The 23,940-nt window shown below is 42.9% G+C and overlaps 2 protein-coding genes across 2 annotated transcripts in view; both read right to left on the bottom strand.

The window, feature by feature from the left end:
• Positions 1–5,447, bottom strand: part of mtmr11 (myotubularin related protein 11) — a gene marked incomplete at both ends in the record, with an annotated part of 28,102 nt that extends 22,655 nt beyond the window's left edge. The window contains one exon of the mRNA XM_079227460.1: positions 5,391–5,447. Coding sequence (XP_079083586.1) covers positions 5,391–5,447 — 57 coding nt within the window. The remainder of the gene's footprint in view (positions 1–5,390) is intronic.
• Positions 5,448–11,338: 5,891 nt separating this feature from the next.
• otud7b (OTU deubiquitinase 7B) lies at positions 11,339–22,007 on the bottom strand (the record flags this gene model as incomplete). The annotated part of the gene is made up of 11 exons (XM_079227459.1): positions 11,339–12,814; positions 13,694–13,772; positions 14,662–14,779; positions 15,473–15,622; positions 16,111–16,238; positions 16,623–16,729; positions 18,862–18,989; positions 19,363–19,464; positions 20,565–20,795; positions 20,948–21,118; positions 21,923–22,007. The coding sequence occupies 11 exons, from the start codon at positions 22,005–22,007 to the stop codon at positions 11,339–11,341; spliced, it is 2,775 nt and encodes a 924-aa protein (XP_079083585.1).
• Positions 22,008–23,940: the final 1,933 nt, after the last annotated feature.

The following is a 23,940-nucleotide window of genomic DNA, read 5'->3' as shown; positions in this document are numbered from 1 at the left end:
ATTAAAAGGCAGAAAGCTCTGCTAGTAAAAACCGCTGGAGAAAAACAAGCCATTTTTGATTATACAGCAGGACACTCACATTTTACAAGACTTAGTTTCTGCTTGCCAGAGCATTGTTCATTTTTTTGCTCCCATCTGGCCTTAAAATGTTTTATGCTTTCCATCAGTCTCTCCATCAACACCCACTGCAAACCCGCGGCTGAATTCCTTCTCCCCCTTTTAAGAACATTAGAAGCTTATTCAGACTTGGTTTGTTATTTATTTTGAATCGAGTGTCCTTTCAAGGTCGTCAAGACTGGCAGACTTGGGCATCAGGGTCTTGTGAGGCAAGTGAACTCACTAGATAAGTCTGCGATACACAAGGTGGAGTACTGCTGGCACTGTTTATGTGAAATAGAGGCATTCTTCTTCACTTGCAGGTTTTGCACCACAGACGTAAAACAAGCAACCGAGATAAGGAAAATGGAAACGAGATAATATCTAAGCATAATTTAGCTGTAAAGCTAAAGCGAGGGTGTCTTCATCTGAGAGTCACATATCAGTCAAAAAACACATTTCCAGGGCTGTGTTTTGGCCGACATTGCACTTTTGCGTTAATCGTCTGGCTTCAGTGTCCCCACGCTATCACTTGCATTGCCTCTCTCTCTGCCCCACTTTTGCCCTCCTCTGCTCCTTCCCTTCATCCTCAGAGACAGCAGCCAAGACTTATTGCAGTTTCCATTGCTCATGGCTTCCCCTTGTTACTGCGGCCAGACTTCTGCAATGCACTAAAGTGTGCTTGTTCCTGGGTCTGGAACATACTTCTCTCTCCTTATACAACAATAGGCCCAACTCACGAGGTGGAGAACGAACAGGACTTTTAGAGGAACACTGGAAGAATATAATTCCCAATCGCTTAAATTCTTATTTTACGTGGAACAACGGACATGCAATGAGATAACGAGAGTTGTTTAAGAGGCGACACTGCCACCTCTTTTGACAAAAATCTGTCCCAGCAAGTCATTCCCAAAGACTGGGTAGCAGGAAATCTAATCAGGGGCGCCAAAACACATCTGCAGTACACCTTTGAGACATATTGTTCTGATAATTGTAACATACTTCTAACATTGAATCTAATATAAAAGGCAAGCGTACATTGTTTGTTTTACGGATAAGGGGGGAAAAAACGAAAGCCTGTCAACTCCTATTTATTTCATCTCATTTATTCAATCTTCAACATGTGTATGTTATCAATAATGCATGCATAAAACAAAAGTTGTGATTTGTCAAATGTAGATTTCTTTAAAATGTCTGGTGTACCTATTCGAGATAATAAAGCACACCGTGGCCGTCCGTTGTTGAGATGGATAATCAGTGTCTTTTGAAAGCTTCTCTTGGGCTTGTGAAAGACACATTAGCTTTTAGCTGCTCGCTGTGCTGAACAGTCACAACCCCGTTCCTTTGTATTGAGCTTTTCATTTCCTCACATAAACGGGGACAGTCACATGGCATCGTGAACTGGCTTGGAAGGAAAATGAGGACATGATGTAGTTTTGCTAAAAGTGTCTCTCTTTGAAGCGTTTCCTCTTATTCCATGCAGAATAACACAAGATCTCTTTTTTTAGAAACAAAATGGACTGAGAACTTCACAGTGTCTTTCCTTCACTTCATTGTCTCTCCTCTCGAAGCAGACCTGTCATACTATACTGCTCTTTATAGAAACAGAGAACCTGATGTGAAATGTATTAATGCACAGAAAGCAAAAGGACAAACATAACTGCCCTAAATATACTGTATATACAGCAGTGGAACAACATATACTACCTACAGTTAGCGTATAAAAATATAACTATTCCAGCAAAAGCTGCATTTTGGACTCAATATGACAGAAAAGACAAACCGATTGCAACATATAGGGTGAAATATGAATCAATGTTTCATGAATTGGGAATTCAGAGGGTAAATATTTCATCTCTGTGAAAGCCTCCCGCATTTAGAACAGCTCTCCTTGCTGCAACATTTTATTTTGAAATCTTTGATGAAAGCCTGAAAACAAAGACATATTTACAGCTGTGTTGGCATTCTTCTTATCCATTCTTAATTAAAACACCATCAGTCTAGACTTCTAGATGCACAACAAACAGATAACCACTGACTCTTTCAATGGTCTCCCCACTGAATTATTTGCAATTCATTTTCTCACAGCAGCGTCTTCATTATCCCCTCCTCTTGGTGCTGAACTGTTCAGCTAAACAGATGTTTGTGCAGTTAATGATTGCAAGGTCTGCACAGGAAGGTTCAAAGGTCATATGAAGCCAAACAATAGCATTTTAGTACTAAAGGTTTGTACCTTGGGTACACCGGTACGTTAGCCTAAATGCTAACGTAAACAGCATGCGAACATGCTCACATTGACAACGCTTACATTCTGATGTGTAGCGATATGATGTTGACCATGTTGAGTGCGTGCTATCGTTGTCTATACACGATGAACACAGAGTACAGCCAAATACTAGAAAGCTAGATATATAAAATCCGCATTTATGTAAATAGGAATATGAGATTGACCTCTGAAGACAAAATACCCCAAATGAAAGGCCTCGGATCAGGGATCAGGAAATCTTCATGACCAATTTTCACTTGTCTATCAGATTGTTGTTGAGACATTTCAACCAAAACCACACATGTTGACCTCATAGTGGTCCCCCAGGGGATCACCATCAGCCTGCATTCACAAATGACAATTCTTTTTCCACCAATCACGGACCACTCCGCAAGTGACTAAAAGGTCACATGTCCAACAGCCACAAACTGCAGCATGTCCATCAACAGCAGCGTTTCCTCCTCTTTGGTCTCTGGAGCACACTCGCATCTCTGAACGTCTTCACATTTTCATTAACAGTCACATCATTGCAAATGTCAGCTCAGCCGAACAGCCGAGCGGAACATTGAATGCTGCAGATTGCGTCCTCGGCGGCTCATCGTCGTCTCTAGACACGCGTGAAAAGCTTTTTGACAGTCGCCTCTACTCCCGACGGCTTCCGACCAAGTTAGATGATCACAGCCATTACATACACTCGAAAACAGACAAAGGACTTCACCCTTCTGCCCTTTTGGCGAGTGAATAGTGCCTCTGGTTAATTATCACCCCATGCCAGATCGATACACCCTCCACCGGGGACCATAAATTTACTCAGCCATTAAGAGGAGCCCATTGTCATGCTCTGTTTAAGCGGTGGGAGCCTCGGCAGCTCAGGGGCTTGCAGTGAATGTTGCTTATGTGGCCTGTGGGAATGGGTGTGGGTGACTGTACTGCTTGTGGCCTACTCATATCAGGCTTGGATCTTCAGCCGCTCTGAATAGAGCTCAGATGATCCCTCCTCTGGCATTTTCTTGTTTTGCTTCTGTGGAGCTTTGTGCTGTGTGCCTTTCATGCTGACTGCTTCAAAGCTGGCTAAGAGATGCAGATAGTGAACTCCAGGGGATTGGCGCAGCCAAAAATAAGCCTGCTATGATGCAGGCCTCAGCATCCTGATGGAGCAGGACTGTTGTTGTTTTCTTATTTGTTCATATTTTAAGCAAAAATGGCAAATGTTTGCCTACTTCAAGCTTCTTAATTGCTTTTCTTTGTCTTATGTGACCGTAAACTAGATCTCTTTGGATTTTTGGATCATTGGCCGTACAAACCAAGCAATTTGAAGATGTTTGTGGCTTTAAGGCATTGTGACGGACCTATTTTGGTACTTTTCTTGTGAAACAAATACTTAATTGATTCATTAATCCACTAAATAAACAAGGAATTAGTTACAGCATAATTCATGCCATCCAAAAATGACTTGGGTATTAAAAGAAGAGGGGGTTCTTCAGTAGATGCAAACTGCAAAAGCCTTCTGGCTCAAATTCAGCCTGGTTATTGGATTCAGTTTTCTAAAGCAGTCTTAACGCATACTCATGGAAGTGAAACCCACGGGAGTGTGTGGGTGGCCTGTGCATATCATCTACACAGCCTACTACTCTACATTACCATATCCTCGGCCACATTCTCCTACTTGGACCCAGGTGGGATTCCTTCGGTTTGGGAGGGGGGGCTGTGATGATGTCTGCTCATCTCACTCGGAGGTAATCAAATAAAAATAAACGCCTCTTCCTCCAGACTGTCGTCTCCATGACAACAGCCAGATGTTGTGCTGGGCACATCAGTCCCCCCCCCCCTCTCCCACACTCCCACTCCACTCCACATGCAAGCCTCGCCCCAAAGGCAGAGCAAAGAGGCATCTGTTACCGTTTCCCCCCGCGGCTGCTGAAAATAACCAGGGAGTGGACAAAAAAGCCCGGCAACACAAAGACACAGCCGATGGCCTGTTCCCAAAGGAGCGAGCACATTCACACTGCGTGTACACACACACACACACACACACACACACACACACACACACACACACACACACACACACATTACTTTGTGCCGTCCACCAAACAAGTCCTTCGGACCCTCCATCCTCCCAGGTGCTCCAAAAACTGGGGCAGTATCTCACTGATCACTTGAAATGCAAGGATTCTTTCCTTTGAGCATATCAAAGCATACCGCTGTTCACTGCACGGGAGATGATGATCTTCTGCACAGCATCTTAACCCCATAGTAGGAAACCCCCTGCCACAAGAAGTGATTCAGATTAGCCACCCCTTAATTGGTCTTTATTAAAGCAAGCAGCCAAAGAGAGAGACGTTATGTTGCCTTATGCATGCCCCAACAACAGGGGGTGTTGGCCAGACAGAAGGGAGCAGCAGCCCTTTGCAGCCCCAAACAGGAGACCAAATCCTCAAATTGAAACAAGCTCACAGAGGGACCCTTAAGGAGGGAACGCAGGTTTCTAGTCCAGCCAGGCGGCAATAAACTACCTGCATGTAACATTTACAGCTCTGCATGGTGAATGATGGCGTTTCCGGCATCAGCGCCTCTCTGGTGTCACCTCACACCAGGACTGTTGACATGCACCACTAAAAGCAATATTATTGACTGTTGTGAAATAAACATACAGCGAGGACTTAAACCTCAAATCATGATTTACCTGACAATTACCGCAAATGACCGACATTCACACTGACGCAGTGGCAAGTCCCCAGAACAGAGAAGATGGGGGTTAACTTACTATTAAACCAAACTATACATTTGAAAAGCTTAAAAATGGATACGGTAAAGTTTAAACAAAACAAAAAACTCAAGTTTTTATTACCTTAAATTATAGCTCTGTCTACAGTTATGCGAATGTTTCAAACGGGATAATTTAAGTAAATGCTACTGCTGGTAACGTTAAGTCACTGTACAGAGCAAGCGTTAACTAACGCTAAATAACGCCAGTCACCGTGAGCTAACCTAACCCAGGTTAACTAACGCAACGTTGGGACCTTACCTTGATATCCGGGAGCATTTGCCTCACTTTGAACGTGGTTTTAGATCCCGTCAACATTTTTGACGTCAATAATCAACTCGACCAAGAAAATAAGAATAAAAACACCCCAAAAATGAAGAAAAAAAACCCACAAGATATTCTAAGATAACTGTCGCTGTGTCAATTGCTGTCCTCTTCTCATTTTATAGCAGAGAGAAGACAAAGAAGAAGAAAAAGAAAAGATCCGGTAACGGTTGGTCAGTTTCACCGGCTGCTACCATCGAGGTGTTCAGGCACAAGCGAACTATTGTCGCTTTGTTTTTTCCATCGCTATTCGCGCTGACAGCATCCGTGTCCCGAGAGCACACCCTCGCCGAAAACCCCACCGCCAGTCACCGGACCGTTAACTCGCTGGTGTTAGTTAGTCACCACCGCGGAGACGTGTGCACCGTTTCTGCCGTTTTCCCACCCATTGGGCTCTGTTTGTTTATACGTTCGCCATAGTGAAAACACAACTGGAGGGGGAGAAAGAGAAGAAGAAGAAAAAACACAGAAGAAGTGCAGCGGTGGAGCTTCTTAAAGGGCCAGTGTACCTGAAAAATAAATACAACATGTATACATGATCTGGACTAGAGTCCAACATGTTTTTTTTAAGTGACGGAGGGTGTAAAGTGGTCCGTTTTCCCCGCTTTTACTAAACCCCTTGAACTCACCACCAGTAAGCAACAACACACGAAGAAGTACCACAGTGTTTTATACTAGTTCAATACTAATACTAGTCAAAGTCCTGCATTCAAAACAAGTACAGAAGTAAAATGCAGCAACATGCATATGGAGCCAAATCCAGAGCAATTTAACTATTGACCTGGATGCACCTCTAATGTATAAAATATGCACTGCTAATATCCAGTTTGTGGTTACTGCTTGCTTTTTAATGTTGAGTTAACTGGGTCTTGAATAGTATAGCTCTCATTTATATACTTTTTTTTATTATATACACACACACATCTTTTTTTTTTTTTTTCACCTGTACTTGCTGAAGTTACCCTCAATAAAGGCTCATCTTATCTCATCTTACTGGATTGTTAATAATAATGCCATAACGTGTTAAGTATCATTTGTTTTCCTGTTGCAGGTAATTGTATCTGCTTCATACAAACCTGGGTAGTTTAATCTATAACAACATGCATCATCTACATATGCACAATCTATTTAATGTGTTTTAAGATAGACTCTCTAAACTGCCCAAGCTTGTTTTGATAATGCTTTTCATACATCAGTGTCCTTTGTTGACGCGAGAAACATCTTTGTAAAGCTTTTGAAAAACAACAACAACAATCCTGTTAATTCACCATCTACAGCATTTTTTTGGTCAGCAGTACCTTTTTCCAAATCCTATTAGCAGCTCTGTGTGGAGACGGGCTCCTCTCCTCTCATCCAAACGAGTGGAAAGAAACCGCCAACGACTCTCTTCCAGACAAACACAGGAGGCCGATTCAGAAGAAATGGGGGAAAAGTCTGAGTAATCCTGAGCGATGGTTTGTGCTGCTGAACAGGTGGAGAGACAGTGTCCTGTGAACTATAATAGAGAGGTCTGGATTATTTTTTTTTTAACCACATGGGAAACTGTTTAATATTACATAAGGGTCTCCAATTTCTCTAATACATAAAACAGTCCCAGACACAGGACCTTGCATCATCTGAGCTGGAGTTATTCAACAATGTATAATGCAACACGGCCAGGGCAATGCCACCAACAATTATTTACATTTTTTGATTTATCTGTCAGTTATTTTCACTTCTTCTATAACATCTGAAAAATTGGTTGTTCTGTCCAACAAATGGTCTAAAACCCAAGCATATTTTGTTTCCTGTCAAGAAAGACAATAAAATGCAGCAAAAATTTTAAAAAATAAAGAGGATGAAACTAGGTAATGTTAGTTTAAATAAATGATTAGTCAGTCAATTATCAATATAAACATAATTGTGAATTAATTTTCCTTCTTCGGACAGATTTGTTTCTCGCTTTAATTCCAAGATATTCCAGCCTTGTGCTGCAACTTTATGTATAGACACAATTTGAAATGTGTAAAATCATCATCATGTCACTACATGTAAAGACAGTCAATTATTTGTTTATGGAGTTCATCTCACATCAGTGAACATTTATGATCCAGCAATGTGTAGACTACAAAAGCTTTTTATTTTCATATTAAACACAGGAAAGAGAGGAAGCGTAGCATTCTTGAAATACAATGAGAATTTATTCAAACGGTGCAAAAGAAATAATTATAATAATAATAATAATAATAATAACCTAACATAAAATCTGATGTTCTTTCTATCCAGATTGCACTGTCACACAGCCTTAGGGCTCTCCTCTTCAAAAAAAAATAAAAAAAATAAAAACAGTTAAAAAATACCAGGACAACTGAAATCAAGTTAAAATAATGCACAAATTTGGTAAAATGGATTGCCATCTACATGCAACAGTTCCAGTCCCATGCAACTCGAAGTATTCCATGTTAATGTCACCGATGATGAATGTTCTGTTCACACAGAAAAATACAGTGTTGTACAATATATAAAAATATATCGGGTCAGTTGTGTCGCAAAACTAATTCTGAGCCATTTCTCTTCTGGTTTGGAGGAAACAAGCTGGGTCAACAAGAACGCTGCCGTCATGTTTTGGCTGTAAAAAACAAATTAAAAAAGCAACAAAACAAATTAAAAAGCCAGTCTGCTGGACAATTAGCCATGTGAGAAAGAACATCCTAAAATGTTGCAACTAAACATTTCACAAGGAAACCTATTAAAAAAATCTCACTATATATATATATATATATATATATATATATATATATATATATATATATATATATATATATATATATATTTGTCTTGTTAGGTCAGCTTTGAGGAAATTAGTTTGCAAGGAGAGAGCCTTGAGTATCAGGAGGCTCGTCTGGGAGTCGCTTTTGACGGCCAAAATGTCACTTTCTGGTAAAACACCAAATCCAGGCTCTATAAGCTCATCGGCCATACACGTTTCAGTTTCCAACAACATACATTCTTACCCTTTAAAAAACACTGTAAAACTTTGGGCTTACAAAAATAACTTGGAACATATTTATACAACCTCTCATTGTTTCTCTTTTTTCTTCTTAAATACAAAAAAAGTGTTTGTAGCCTGTGAAGTCTGACGTCTTTCATGTTTTCGGAGGCATCGGTTTCATTGCAAAAAAAATCATTACAAAATGAAATGGTTTTGTCAGCTAATTATTACTTTGGAGAAAGTTTGCACACAAACACGTCTTTAAACACAGACATCACCTTCCCACAGTGAGGGGACACTTGATGGGTCTCGTCTGAACTAAAACGTTAGTGCACGGACGTAGATCAACACATATAAACACAGCAAATGCACATTGTTGTTTTTTTTGTAATTTTTTGGGAAATAGCATGATTTAAGTGTTTTATTGTCACTAAAACTCAGAGTTACTTTAAATGCAGAGCAAATAAACTCCCTTCTTCCTTGACCCGGCTTTAGCGATACACATAAAACATTGTATTATAGTGTTGAATTAGCACTATGGAAAATACTGTTCTAATATTTTGGTTATTTTGACTTAGTAGTTTTGAGTATAGGTCGCGAGGTTTAGCTCCAAACACAGAGTTCAAATGAAAAACAAAACAAGACTGCCCTCAACTGGGCAAGGCAGTGAATTGCATACTAAATTGTGCTTTTCTAGACTCAATGCCGAAGAACAGACGCACTCAACGAGTCACACTTCTTCAAAAGAAAGTCCTCACGATGGCTTATTAAAAGGGGGATTTAATTAATATTTAAGTCGTCATTTTGACATAAACATCTGATATTTTTAATAAAGACAAACTGAAGATTAGCCGGTATCAACCAGTTGATATAACTAACTGAATAGAATAAATGGCATTACCGCAATACGTTCAACAAGATTTAATAATAATAATTTGTTACATTTTTGGGGGCAGTAGTAGTAGTAGTAGTAGTAGAGACTGCGTGCAACGAGGCAAGCAGCGGATACTCTATGTTCGTCTTGCACAGCGTACAAACGGGATTGCGATTGCCACGAGAACAAATGCTGAAAAAGGCAACTAGGAAACTGAGTTAGATGGTGACGCCGGCACCAAAAACGCTGTAGCTCTACAGCAACAAAATCCTTTAGAGAACACCCCTCTCGCCCGGGCCCCCTGATTTCTCATGAACAGAGGTGGCAGTGTCTGCAGAGATGAACAAAAGACAACAGTCAGGCCACTTCAAAAACAGTAAAAAGTTGTTTTCTTTGTATATCTACGGACATCAGGAAAGTGCTTGAAATTGTGCAAAAAGAGATTACGCAGCTGGATTTTGTCAGGACGAATGCCAGAAACTAAGAAACGGTCTTTAGTTGAATGTCAAGAGTTTGCAGTGGGATACCAAACCCAATAAGCTGTCCCATTAGCAAGGACACCCTGAACGTTGGACCTTGTCTCGCACCTCTCAACCACCACGTCATTTCAAAACAGACTTTCAGAATCATAACTTGTAATCATAAAATGTGTCAGTACATATGATGAATATAGTCATGATGAATGGTGTCAACATCTAACAAAAAATGCATGCGTCCCCTTTGCATCATGCAAAACAGAAATTGGAGACAATTGTCACAACTGTGGAAATTGTGGCTACTTTGGAGGAAGTTTATGTCACTTAATTTAGGAACAAAGGTTCCTCTACTTGTCAAATCCCCCCCCCCCTCTCCTCCAAAACATGGTTGCATTTCAACTATTTAACGTTGCAGCATGTTACACATGTGAAGGATGTCTCCAAAAACTGTTGTGCTCTGTGACATTTTAACTTTGTAGTGTGTGTAGTATTGCATGGCTGTTTTGGCCACAATAATCAAATGCCTCAATGGCAACCGTCGTTGCAGAAAGAGGAAGACCCAACGGAGAAAGACACACATTGCAACAAACGTCTGGAACACTCGAGCTCGAGGAACGGGGTCTCCCCGCAGGGCTACGCTGCTGTCATCTTTGTTCAACAATGCCTGGTTAATAATCTGGCCAACTGCATGTAATCGTCAACCGGTTGACCTCTTTATAATCCAATTCATAGCGATACGAGTAGTGTTTTGCAGAAAGGATAACAGTGCAGAGCAATGCATGGACATTTATGTGTTTGCATTCTGTAACAGTAGCACCACAGAACGCTTAATCTGTAGCATTGCACGGTAGTTCCAATTTGCATTATGCAAATATGGACCAATGAAAAAGAGCAATTTGACGAGGATTAATTCTGCTGCTTCCCGAGGTACGTATGATGCAAGCATCTAGTAACAGTAGTGTAAAAATCTGTGTAACACTGAAATCAACCGAACCAGATTTGACTCCAAAATGCTCAAACATTCCTTCATAAACCAATCCAAACATTATCACAGACCACAAATAGAGTGGTGACACTCGTGCCTTATTTTCTGTTTTGTGCTTACATCTCTGTGTATATGATAGTGTGAGTTGGACTTAGTGTATATGTGTGCATGTACTGTATGCGCGTCGATGAGTGTTATGTATGCCGCCTGCCATATACATTCTCTCCACCAGGAGGAGACAGTAGCAAGGCGTTAAACTGATAAAAGGAGGAGAGCCTGCCACACACACACACACACACACACACACACACACACACACACACACACACACACACACACACACACACATAACAGAAGTGCAGTTAGTTAATTCTATGGTCTAACATGTGACCCCAGCAGCGAGAAACCACCCTGTTTATTCTGTAATCGCGTCGACTCTCTGCCACTTTCTGAGGTCGTCCATCCCAACAGGAAGTGACACGGCTATTCTCTTGTTCATTCAGAGGCTGATCCGCCCCAGCCTGTTTTAAAAAAATTTAAACTGAAAAAGGCCACTCATCAAATTCAAGCTCGGTTCATTCAGAACCTGTGGATGGCTAGTTCTGGCTCTCTCTTCTTCAGCTCTTCCCGGTAGCAGTAGGAGCAGTAGTTGCCCGTCTCGGGGTGTCCGTAGTAGGGGCAGTTGGGTGTCCGACAGCGGCTGGACTGCAGGTTCGCCAAACCACCGGCGCTGCCCAGCGAGTAGTGTCTGACCGGGGGTTGCCCACTCTGAGAGTCTAAGTTGGAGCGCATGTCCCGGAAGCCATTGGTGTAACTCCCCCCCGCAAGTTCAGACCCAGGGTAGTCCGGTGGGTCGAACTCAGGGGGGTACGAGGGCGTGAGGCGTGAGGGACTCAGGGAGGCGGGGCCTTGTGAGTTATTGTACTGGGGATGGGAGGGACCTTGCGTCGTGGGGCAGTGCCTGGGGAGGGTGGCGTAAGAGGGGAGGCCGGGGTAGGAGGTCGCCGGCGAGCCACCGGCTAGCTGGCGGCGGGTATCCATGTAGCCATGCATTTGAAGATGCTGAGTGAGCGGTGCCGCGACAGGAGTCTGGTCAATGAAGGAGGGCCGGGGGATGGGCACAACGGCAGAGTACATAGAGGGGCTCAAAGGAGAGGACTTGAGCTGGTTGAAGGAAGGCGACGCGTTCTCTGACTGCTCCTCTTTGGCCTCATAAGGCCGGTAGGTCAGCTCTGTTCCACCGGCCGCCTCCTTCTTCGGTGGCTGGATGCCGTTGGTGACGCCCTTCCTCTCCCCATCGCGCCGCTGTTGTTCTTGCTCAAAACGAAAGCGCTCCTCGGCGTCGGCGAGGTAACGCTGGATCATCTCCTCCTGGAAGGGCTGCCGGTTGCTGGTCGTGAGAAGGCCGGCAAAGATTAATTTCCTCTCACCTTGCATGGCAGATCGCAGGATGCCAAGGCTGACCTTGACATCCGCGCTGTACTTGTAGTTCTCGCTCTCAGTGCTGCTGCCGCCACTGCTGCTCATGCTGCTCCCTGTTCCGTTGAGGCGCTCGCTACCTGAGGAGGGGGAGCCTTTCCCAGAATCCTCTGAGGCGTGGGCTGAAGGCGAGCTATCCTTGCTGCCCTTCCTCCCCCTAAACGAACCCTTCTTCTTCTCCACACCCTCCTGCTTGGCACCTCCAGCTCCGGCGTTCTTTCCCGTCATCAGTCCGCCCACGTTCTTCTTCAGCTTGCTGCCCAGGCTTTTGCCAAAACTGCCAAGCTTATTTGCCACCGAGTCTGCCCTCTTTTTGTCTTTATCCTTGTCCTTGTCCTTCTTGGTTTTGTCCTTCCCCGCCCCGGCCGACCCACTGCTGGAGGAACTAGATGAGGAAGACGAGCTGTTCTTGGCCAAGGACCCACTACCATTGACCGTCGATCCTGTTGTTGCGTCTCCGTTGCCATTGGAGCTGCTGCTGACTGACTCCTTATCTGACTCTCCTGAGTCAGGAGGCGTTCGGGCATCATCTCCTGCTGAGGCTGTGGGAGACTCTGGCTGGGCCAGAGGGGCTTGCTGCCGGGAAACAAAGCAGAAACACAAGACTGTCACAATGAAAAAAAGAAGAGAAATAGTATAACATTCATAAGAAATTAATAAAAAGGGGGAAATCATGTTCTGCCTAAAATCTAGCAGTACGGGAACATTTCCCTTCGGTATGGTGGAGAAAGGAATGTGAAAAGAGTGATTCATAGAGCTGCTTTTTTTTTTGCAGAGCAATGCAAAAAAACAAACAAATGACTCAGTTTCCAAAAGCCTTTTCATATCTACAAACATGTTATGGAAGCTCTAAAATTAACAGGGCTGTATTTGGAAAAGTCATGACCTCCATGATGACGCACTATTGCCTGATGTCAAACAAGAAGCAGTTACAGAATGCCCAATCTTTCAACAATAATTCCCACCACACAGGCTATCCTCCGGTAGCATTTCTAATCAGAACAATCCCCTTAAATTATAGTTTCAATACAGGGTTTCCTGTTTCCTGGAGCCAATCCTTGCAGCTTAACCATGAAACTGCTATAAACTAGTCCTTTCAAGCTCCCTGCTCTTAGCATGTGGCGCACAAGAAGAGCTTTGTCCCAGTATTTGTGCGGTGTGACATTATGACCTGAACAACCCAGTGTCGTTTGTTATTAATATAGGCTTTGTTCAGCAGTCAGGGGACAGCTGGTCTGATGGAAGAGGTTGTCTGCCTCTGTCAACTCATGTCATCTTGCAATTTACGTCCATGTCTGTCCAAAATGTCATCACATTGCGAAAGCAGTTTGAGTAAAACCAGGTGAGCCGATAAAACTCACGGCGGCTCCCGTTTGTCAGAGCCGTCTTTATACACCTCGCTGCTGGAGAGGAGCAAACGAGGCTCGAGATGGATGTGCGGACTTTCGTCTTTACCTCACAGGGCAGGGGCAGCCAGGTGACCGTCATGTAGCTGTGCAACATCTGGAGCTTGGCTTCCAAAGAAAGAGCCACACTGGGTGAAAGAGAAGGAGAGAGAAATTAGTCACAGCTTGGTGAGAGGGGAGCGACCAACGCAGGGCTCCAGTGTCGTACTAATGAAAATGCAATTAACATTGACGTTTAGGAAGTTGATGATGTTATCTATGATGTTCTAGCTGTTAGACAGAATTGGAGCTGGATTCTAAACCATGGTAGCAGAGGAAAATGTGCACCCACTGAAAAATACATCCGAAGCAATATGCAGAAGAAGCCAGCAAGAGAAACATCCAACAAGAAATAACTAATTCACAGAGAGGTTTATCCAGTTTAAATAAACCCAGTTTAGTCAAGTTCCCTGGGCCAATGCTAAATATGGGTAATATAAAAACAGAATGATTTCTGTGCTGCCGCTCAACAGCCACTGGCAATGTGGCTCTGAATGGCACAGTAAATGGCAAATGCCCTAAAAGCATCTTGCTGTTGAGTGTTCTGGTTCTGCACTAGCTTTTTAACCGAATGACCTTTTCCCGAACAATATCGCCTGCCACTTGTGTAATATCATCCTCTGGCCATCATTTCATCTGAATAAGACATCCACAGTGTCATCAACTGACGTACATAAGGTTGGAAGGTTATTTTTACCGAGCTGCTATTTTGGCGCTCCTTCCCCTGGTCCATTCATAGAAGGTATTAAGAGCTAATCTTATTGTCACTGGCACTGAGTGTGCTAATCTGGAGTCAGGGGTCAATCCCTACACACTGACACTCTGTGCTAAAGGGACAGCTGTCTAGAAGGGCGTACACATGAATCATTTGCACCTCGAGCAAATACATTTGTAAAAAAGGCAATAATGAGTACATTCGACGTGACAAACATAACTGGATGTAAATGCTTCAGAGGTGGTTTTAGAAGGAGACCATACCTTGCCAGCATCACGTTGTCTGTGTCATCCTTGCCCCACTCCCAATCTTTCCCAGGGTCCACAGCAAAGTGCAGAGGCAGCATTTTGTGCTCCGAGTCAGTGAGAGGGATTACAACTGCTGGTAGAGAAGGGGAGGGGGAGAAAAAGTATTCTTAGAAAAAAAGATAAAACGTTTGAATCCAGCAGTCTGGATTGTCTGCAGACAGAAATTCTTTCACTTTCTGTTTTAGCATTTAGTCTGCGGCGTCTGACCAATATTGTCTTTGGATGGCCCAACGCGATATTTTTAGACCGGTAAACAATTCAATGTCTGGGCAATGTCTTGAACTTTGAGGATACACTTGTAATTTGTGCACAAACTAACTTACTACTCTGTTTCTCCAAAATTCCACTCATGTAAAAAGGTGAAATCTTAAGAAACAGCATTTAGGCCGACATCATAACTTGCATATTGCGTTGGAAGAAGGTAGTATTTTTAAACGACAAATCTGTGACTTGTCGGTCGAACTTTCGTCAAAATATCATTAAACTTTAACACTGGAAGGAGGTCATTCGCTTGCTTGTTGAGCTTGAGATATGCTCAAAAGTCCAAAGGCTATTAGTCACCATTCTTAAAAAAAACACTAAGGTCAATATAAAAAAAAGACTGACCCATCAAGCAAAGGCACAAAGCTGTAAAGTGGGTCCAAGTGCGACGTAAAGTTCTAAACCTGACTGGAATTTATGTAAAAGTGTTACTCCCATACTGATGATTAAAAAGAATGATTGTAAAAACTATTTGTTAATGGAGATGATTGATGCAAAGCATTACCTTGGTCTTTGGAGCTGTCTCTTTGCTCCATGGAGACCAGTGCAGAAAAGTGTGCCTGGTCGTATGCCAGGACCAGGGGCGAGCGATGGCACTTGGCAGCTGGCACTTCCAGTGGTAGGTAGATGCCTCCGAACGGGATGGGAGCAAAGGCTAGGAAAAAGAATATCAAGGACATTAAACATTCGAAAACGACACCATCAGCACTTTCCCGGCGATACGGCACATTGGGGGCCAAAACGTAAAACAAGCTTTCACCCGTATCAATAAACCAGTATTTCACTTGTTGGAGGTTTATTCATATCTACTTAAAAATGTTCAGACAAATGAGTGTTGCATTTATTCCGTAACGAGACTGTCGTCACCTCCGATGTGAGTAAATCAACATGTGGGTATGCGACAGAAATAGGTTACAGTATTTGGCAGTGGTTCATGTTGTTTGTTTTACCCTGCTTGAGATACCAGATGGGTGGTGTTTACTTACGTTGTCCAACTCAGGCCAGTCATGAGCCACTGACAACTTCATCAAAACTATGATATTTAAAATTGTAGCTACAATGAGGATGAGTCATGTGATGTAATTCAGTAAAATGAATATGAAGAGTGATGCATTAGCAGTGTGAGGCATCAGGTATATTCACCCTCTCCTCCAGAGTCCCTCAGCATGGTGTCGGCCACCACCACTATGGGTCTCCTGAGGACGTGGGCCAGGACGAAGACGTGAAACTCCTCTAAACTCTCGTACACCGGTTCATCTGAGGACTCCGCCCTGAAAACAACAGAGACAGAGTTTGTTTACACTGTCGCAAAAAAACAGACATAATCAAAGTTTGGACGTAGTGTAATGGATTCATTATGATGAATAGGAAAAAAAGGGAACTGGAGACTTTTTTGGTGGGCCACAAACACAAAATTCCTGAGCGTATGAAGGCGGAACCACACTGGAACTAAGAGTTTGTATTGTGGACCACTGTCAGTATATCTAACCCTTTGAACTCAGGCCTGTTACAATAAACAGCAGATTGACTAAAATGAGGCGCCGGCCACTCGGTTCCGACTGCGAGCGCCATTGTTTTGTTCATGAATAAAAACATGAGCGTGACTAAGTGTGCGTTGGGTTAACAGTCCCCGTATTGTTTGAGCTGGGCCTTACCCGTTGGTGCCGTTGGTGCTGTAGTGTATTCTGGGCTCACTGGAGGCGAGTTTCAACAGTTCATTCCACTCTTTCTGCCACTCCTCCTCCGTGTACACCAGACCGGACTGAAGAGAAAGGAGGGACACACACACACACATTTGCCATTTGGAGAGGGAGTGTCAAATGTCACGAAAGCATGCACTGACGTTATGGCGTCTTACCACAAGGTTACATGCTGACAATTGAGGAAAGAAATTTAACTAGCGCCTTTGCAAAATCCCCTGTGTAGGTCACAGAGTAGCAACAGTACCCTCACCAATATCAGGTTTTAATATCCATGTATGGACAGTATACGCTTTTCTCCTCAGAATCAATGCCCCCATTCACCTACATGGCACACTCATGCAAGAAAAGCGTCCCAGTCTTCTACCGCTGCCCACCGCGCAGCTCCACGAGAGCAATTTTGGTTTCAGTGATTTGCTTAAGGACACCTCTGTGGTCTCCGTTGAATAATGGCTGAACATTAGGCCGTCATTCGTGTGGCATCTCGACTGCGGTTGTCTGCAGACACTTTGGAAAACCTACTCGGTGTGCTGCTACGTTTGCTTTCATTGGAAGAAGAGTCATCGTAGTCTGTCAAAATAAAATAAAAAAGCCGTCTGAAGGGTGTTGAAGTGAAGCGCAGTGCACAACTCAAACAGTCTCTTTCTTTGTCTCTGATCAAGCGATAGCAATATCGCGATACCGATAGCAGGTGGATATACCAGCGCTTCTAGATAATATAGATAAACAGTGGGGAAATTATGAGGATAAAACAATCTTAAAACCACTTTGTATTTGATAAGGATCATCAGCATGTTGCCAAGGGTGCACAAAGTGACAAAAAGAGACTGTCAACTGTGAAAGACAATTAAATGCCCCATGAAAAATAAGAACAAAACAACAGGGAACTGATGTTATGGAAGAGGTGGAAGGTTGGTTACTGAGGAGGAAATCAGTGTCGAAGTTTTTATATTTAAATCCTGCCAAACCTGTTATGCAAACAATTAAATGCTTTGTTGTTATAGCAGTTGTAGTGTTTGTACACACACACACACACACACACACACACACACACACACACACACACACATTTAATGCAATTCAATACAACAGGTCTGCTATAAAGACTCCTTTTATAAAAACCCTATAATGTTCAGTTTTATTTTATTGACACTCTCATATAGGTGTTAATTCAATTGAAGATAGAGCCCATTATTTTTTTAGAATTTTCATATAAATCTTTAGTGGTGTTCCTTATGTATTAAGATCTGAACATTCAAATTTGGGGTTGCCCTTCTAACAAACGTTTCCCCACGTGACGTAGGTATCTGCATGACGGCATTTCTAACAATGTCAACAAAAACTGAACACTCTAGATTTTGCACAGGTAGAATTTATGCCATTTATGGTCCCTCCTCCTGGGCTCAACGACCCCTGAAGCACACGCCCCCCTGACCGCAGTTAAGGTGAAAACCAACCACAGATTCACTCGGTGTGTTGGAAAGAGCTTTGTACGCTTGCCATTTTGCCTCGCTATGTTTGCGTTGTACACCGTTGTGTCCGACTCTTCCTCTTGGAGAGCACCTTGTTGCTACGATTTTGCAGGGGTGGAAGCCCAGAAAAGTTCTGAAGAGATTGAAATATTAAGATACAGGGAGAGTGCGACAAAAGTGATGATTGAGAGGGATTATTTTTATGAGACTACAGTTTTTTTAATTAGGAAAGAAAACTTTTTTTTTTTAATACAGTCATGGAGTATAATGTGACAGAGTGCTGCTAATAATATTCTTATTAGCCAGCATTTGCCCATAAATCTAGGTTATGGTTTCCACTGGAAATAACGTTGTTAATATGATCATAATAATTGACGTTTACAGCAACCCAGCGTCCATCTCAGTTGATGTTGCCACTTTGAAAGAGCTAGGATTGCACCGAACAAAGACAACTAATGAACGACAGTGAGCTGTGTGTATTTGGCATTTCAAATGTTCTTTTGCAGAAGTGCGAGCAGCTGCAGGCGGACATGCTGGTATAAGAAGCGTGTAAAGGCTTTCACTTGTCCATTGTCCCTGTATATACTCCTCCCCCCTTGGTCAAATGAGTCAAACAAGCAACATTCTGGAGTTCACAAGCTTCTCCATGCTTTAGACTACCACTCCTCTCATACAGGCATCACAAAATTGACCTAGAGAAATGTGCGGCCTCTATAACAGACCTCTTTGTTCTGCTGGGTCTGCTGCCACCTCCACCTGCGCTTCAGTGCCTCTCGCTCCAACCCGTGATCCATCAGCGCATACAGGGACTTCCGTAGCATCAGGTCCCGGTCATGAAAACCCCACATACCTGCATTGGAAAACATGTTTAAAAGACACAAAATTCTCTCACTTAAAGATCAAAATTAACTCTAAACCAATGAATGAAATGCTGAACTTTTAACCAGCTTTTGCCTTCAACCTATGAGTGTCTTTTTTTAAAGGTTACATGAATGTGACTTTCCCATCTACTATACAGGAGCAGAAAAGGGTTCTTGGACAATGCCTGCACATCAGTTAGGACATTATTAATTTCCTAAATGGGCCACAAAGACTAAGTGCATTGCAACGTTGTGAAATGCAATTACCGCTTAAACCAACAATGAAGCTCTCTCAATGAATGCTAATGGAGTGTGAACCAGCCACGGTGCCGGGGTCTTGTTTTAAAGGTCTGCGATACTCACCGAGCGAGGCGGCGTGTAACAGGCAATTTCCGTCTCCACTTGTTGCAAGAGGCAGTAGATTCTGACAGTTTGAAACCACTTTAGTCCACCAGTTCAGTCGCCCTGCAGGCATATAGGCAAAAAAACTTAACTCACCTGTTTGTAATACAAACTGTATTTGTCTTTGTAGAACTGCTGTAGTTCTTATCAAATACATTACGAGATTTGGTAAGATAATAATATGTGTATTAAAACTACACTTTCATGCTCAGTAGTATTATAGAATATAGAAGAAACTTTTGATTTTACGTCAGCAGTCATTTGATATGTTTGTCAATAACATAAATTTCAATATAACACTAGGTAATGTTAAAGAAAAAAAATAGATTTAAAAAATTAAAAAATTACCCAACAGAAAAAGAAAACCAGCCCACTGACAGCGCATCCCTTCAGGCTCCCATCCAAAAATCAGCATTATGAACGTTAACGACAAACATGGCTATTGTGTGAACTCACAACACATTACCCACTCGAGATTGATTACAATATGAATGTGCAAAAACCTCGACACTTTAAAAATGTGGTAGATACGACTTAAGACTCTGAACCCTCTAACCCTATTTGTCTCTCTGTGGCCTCGATTTTCTCCTGCACCTCTATGGGAAAAACAGCCCAAGCGTGACTAGAAATAGAGAGACCTCAAAATGTCTTTTGTGCAGTATAACAAAGTTACCATGCAATAAATCATAAAAGAACGAGAAAGATGAAAATCTGACGATGTCGACTGTTTTTTGGCGATTGCTGAAAGAAAACATGCTTTTCCATCCCGCTGACAGGGTTTTGAGGTTCAGAGCGTAAAAAGCAGACGTGTTCACTTGTCAAAGGAAAAAAAGCACTGGTGTTAACTATGCTAACAACATTAGTGATGGCTACTGTGAGCCAGAATGCACAACATCAGGACCATGAAACATAAGCAGCTAAATGGAATTCAGGCATTAATAATTTAATTATTTACACCTGCGCTTTTCCTTCTGTGACATGTCAAAGTGTCTGCGTATGAAAAGGATTATCTGCGATGTACTAAGGTCGAAGCTTTACGGTGATGTGAATCCACAATAAATCCTTCAGTGTACACATTCTTTATCTACAGAAACGGCAACGAAAACAGCTATTTTTGTCCCAGCCAGTGAGCACGCAAATCCGAGAGTCTCGGTTCTTCTCACCAGCGTGCTCCAAGGCCACCATCATCGACTGCTCGATGAGGTCCCTCTCGATGAAGCCACGGAAGTCATCTCGGTACACGGTGAGGTCTGGTAGTTGGAAAGTGCACAGGGGCGTGTCCAGGAGGGGCTCAGTACTGCTACCTCCGGTGCTCGAGACGTGAGAGCGCGCCAGCGACACGATGGTGGAGCTAGCGTGGGAAATGCCCCTTGACAGGCGCTTCTCTGTCGCTGCTACAGGACAAATAGAAGAGGATATAGAGAAAAGATCATTTTAAATGTATTTTTATAAGCCAAATTAGCTATTACTGGTTAATGTCCGGCAGCTGCTTTTCGTGCGTTAAACTAGTGTCGCTTCCCAACAGCTCACTTGCTGAAGGCCTCACCTTGCACCACCTCGTCTTGGCGGTGGAGTACAGGCCGCCCGACCCGGGCCATCTCCTTTTCGAGCGGTGGATACGTCCTGTCCTCTGTGAACGAACACGTCAGGTTCCCAGCATGCACCTGTCGTAGCTGCTCAAAGTCACTGAGGGCAGCGGTGAAGTCCCAGTTCTTGCCTACAGACAGAGAGGGGGTTAGGAACAACATCCGTCTGAGCCACCGGGACCAGCGCGGCAACCTGAATCGTGTTTCCATGTCGAGGAAATGGCACGTCCTTTATTAGTTTAAATATAAAGTCAGTTCAACTATTAACCATCTTACCTTATGTGAAGGCCACTGGCACATTTCTTCGCTTGAGTAAACATCAGAATTTGAAGCACGTCTCGGCTCGCTGCTTTTCACTGCATCCCATTACATTTTTAACCCATATTCTTATCTGCAGCTTGTGTTGCTGCTAGGCAACAGGAGCCCTGTTGACTCCAGATATACCTTCCTTCTGCTCGTGGATGATAGCCTAATTAACAGTTACAAGTCAGAAGCACTGAGTGAGACAGCGGTCAATCTGGCTGCTGCTCAGAAGATCACCAGCTGTCAACTTTACCCCTCCCTCCCTTTTTTCTTCTTCGCTGAAGTGTGTAAGCGATGGGTGCAGCAAAGACTAAATTAAAGGATACAAATAAAGTGTATCAAAGCATAACTTAATTGAACGCAGTTGGTAAAGAAATAACTGATTGGACAATAAGTTTAACTCGAAGAAGAAGAAAAAAGTCTGATCGTTCATCACAACTCATATTATCACTCCAAGTTTGCATTGTTGTGATTATTCATTGTGTGGCACGTGTACAGGGCAATGGGATCATTGCATTAATTAATATACTTAGTGACTCGGGACCCGTTGAACCATTCCACAAATATAGCAGCGATTAGAAAGATGATAAAAATTGTTCTGTCCAAGACTAATGGGGTCGTGAATCACTCACCCTCGAGCAGGTCTCTGGCCAATCCTGGTTCAGCTCCAGTGGAACGGACAAAGTCGGATAGGACTGCGTCCATATCCACGGTCATGTGATCATGAATTCACCAGGTTGCGGGTTGTATCCGGGTAGAAAAAATATAAAAATAAAAAAACAACAGCAAAAACAAACACGGATTCCCCTGACGGGGGGCAGCAGTCCTCTCTGCCTTGTGCTACTCTTCCTGCCTCCCCTGGAAAGAGAACACAGATACAAATAATTATAAGATTAAACCTGCAGGTGAAAACAGAAGTGAGCTTAGTGAACTGATATCATGATTCATGACCCCCGCACAACCTTTTTCAAAACGCAAAGCCCGTTGTGGCCCGGTTGCTTCTGAACTTGACACCTTCACAGGCAAGACAACAGCTGTGGTACACAAAGTCTCACTAACTGTTTGCTCAGATTTGGCATATAAACCTTTTTTAAAGCCGAATAACAACACGCGTCGGGGTAGCTGCTGTCAGGCATGTGATGTTTGGCGTGTGAGTAACTTTACAGTGTGGTTTCCATCTTCATCCTGTTTTTGTGAATACTTTTTTTTGTGTGAAATTTGTTACGGATTCAGAAGTCATGACTTTTTCAAAATGTGAACTTTGAGACCAATGTGCATGATTGCCGCCTTCAGATATGACCTGTTGAGTATGTAAACAGACACTATTTATTTTCCTGCCAGAGAAACGGATCATGAAAAGTTCTGCGCTAAAACACCATGTGAAAAGAGAAAGCAAGGGAAGCGTTCAGCAAACAGCCAAGATAAATTGTGTTTCCCTGTTAATCTGTTGGAGATTGATCAGGAACTGATATAAAATGCCAGTTTTTGCGTTGACGAAATCTGGATTTTTGCTCATATCGTCACAATCTACAATGATTTAAGATGTCAATTAAAGTACAGAAACATTATGTGTTTAGTTTCAAACGGTAAGTAAATGGTCCTCAAAGTCAAATTTGTACCGAGCAGCGTGATACGAGGAAACAGTACTCCTTCAGAGAGGCCCCTTCGAAATCAATCGGCCGATTTTACTCTTCAAATGTCTATGGCAGATCTAAAGGACCCGCATCAGTTGGCCACTGAAATCAATACAGACACATTATCAAGACCGAAAGGGAGAAAGAAAAAAAAAGAGTCAGCATGATTGGGCTGTTGAGTTGACACAAAGGATGTGGAGGGCAATCGATGCACGGCCGGACAAAAAGGCAGGCTCTGGCTAAAAAGATGCGCTTTCCGGGTCCAAGCTAAGGATGAAAGCCTTTATTTTACCAGGAGAGGTATTCTGAGCGTACAAGCACTTTTTCAGCAGCACTTCTAACCATTCAAATCGAACAGTTACAAGCCTTGTTCTGGAATATTTGTCCTTGCACTGCACTTTAGTGGGATCATTTTTAGACCGTCTTAAACATCTGGTACATGATGAATCTAGCCGATCAATGCAGGTCCGAAGGCAAATGAAATCCTTCATGGTATGAAGGGCTGCAACACTAAATGCAAACCGTAGCTACAGTATGCCACTCACTTGTCATTGCAAGCCTTTTCCTCAATCACTATTATCAGTTTTGTAGATCTTGAATAACATATTCGTGCTGCCTTTTCATGATTTAAATACAGCCTCCAAAATGTAGTCAGCGCAGGAAACAATAATAACGTTCTAGGTATTCCAATAACAAAATTGCTGTGCACACAATGCAAAACACTCCAGTCATTATGCCGCCTTGAAGTTCATAAATTGCCTGATCCAGTTTTGCTTGACTTTTTTTTTTTTTTTTTTTTTAAATCTACCTACAGTCATCTATTCCCATCCGTCCCATGGCTCATCCACCACCCAATGTTCCTGCCTCATCTCTGACTCAGTGAACTCCCTTCCACTGCGCCTGATGAGTCACGAGTTTACTCTTCTAACACCTCTCTATCATTCTCTCGCTTCGCGTGCTTCCTCCCTCCCTCAGTTCCTCCATCATCATTACAGTTAAAGCCACAAAAGGCACGC

This window comes from Taurulus bubalis (assembly GCF_910589615.1).
Source record: "Taurulus bubalis genome assembly, chromosome: 12".
NCBI lineage: Eukaryota > Metazoa > Chordata > Actinopteri > Perciformes > Cottidae > Taurulus > Taurulus bubalis.
The sequence above is the reverse complement of the archived record's forward strand: the minus strand, read 5'-3'. Positions and strand labels throughout refer to the sequence as shown.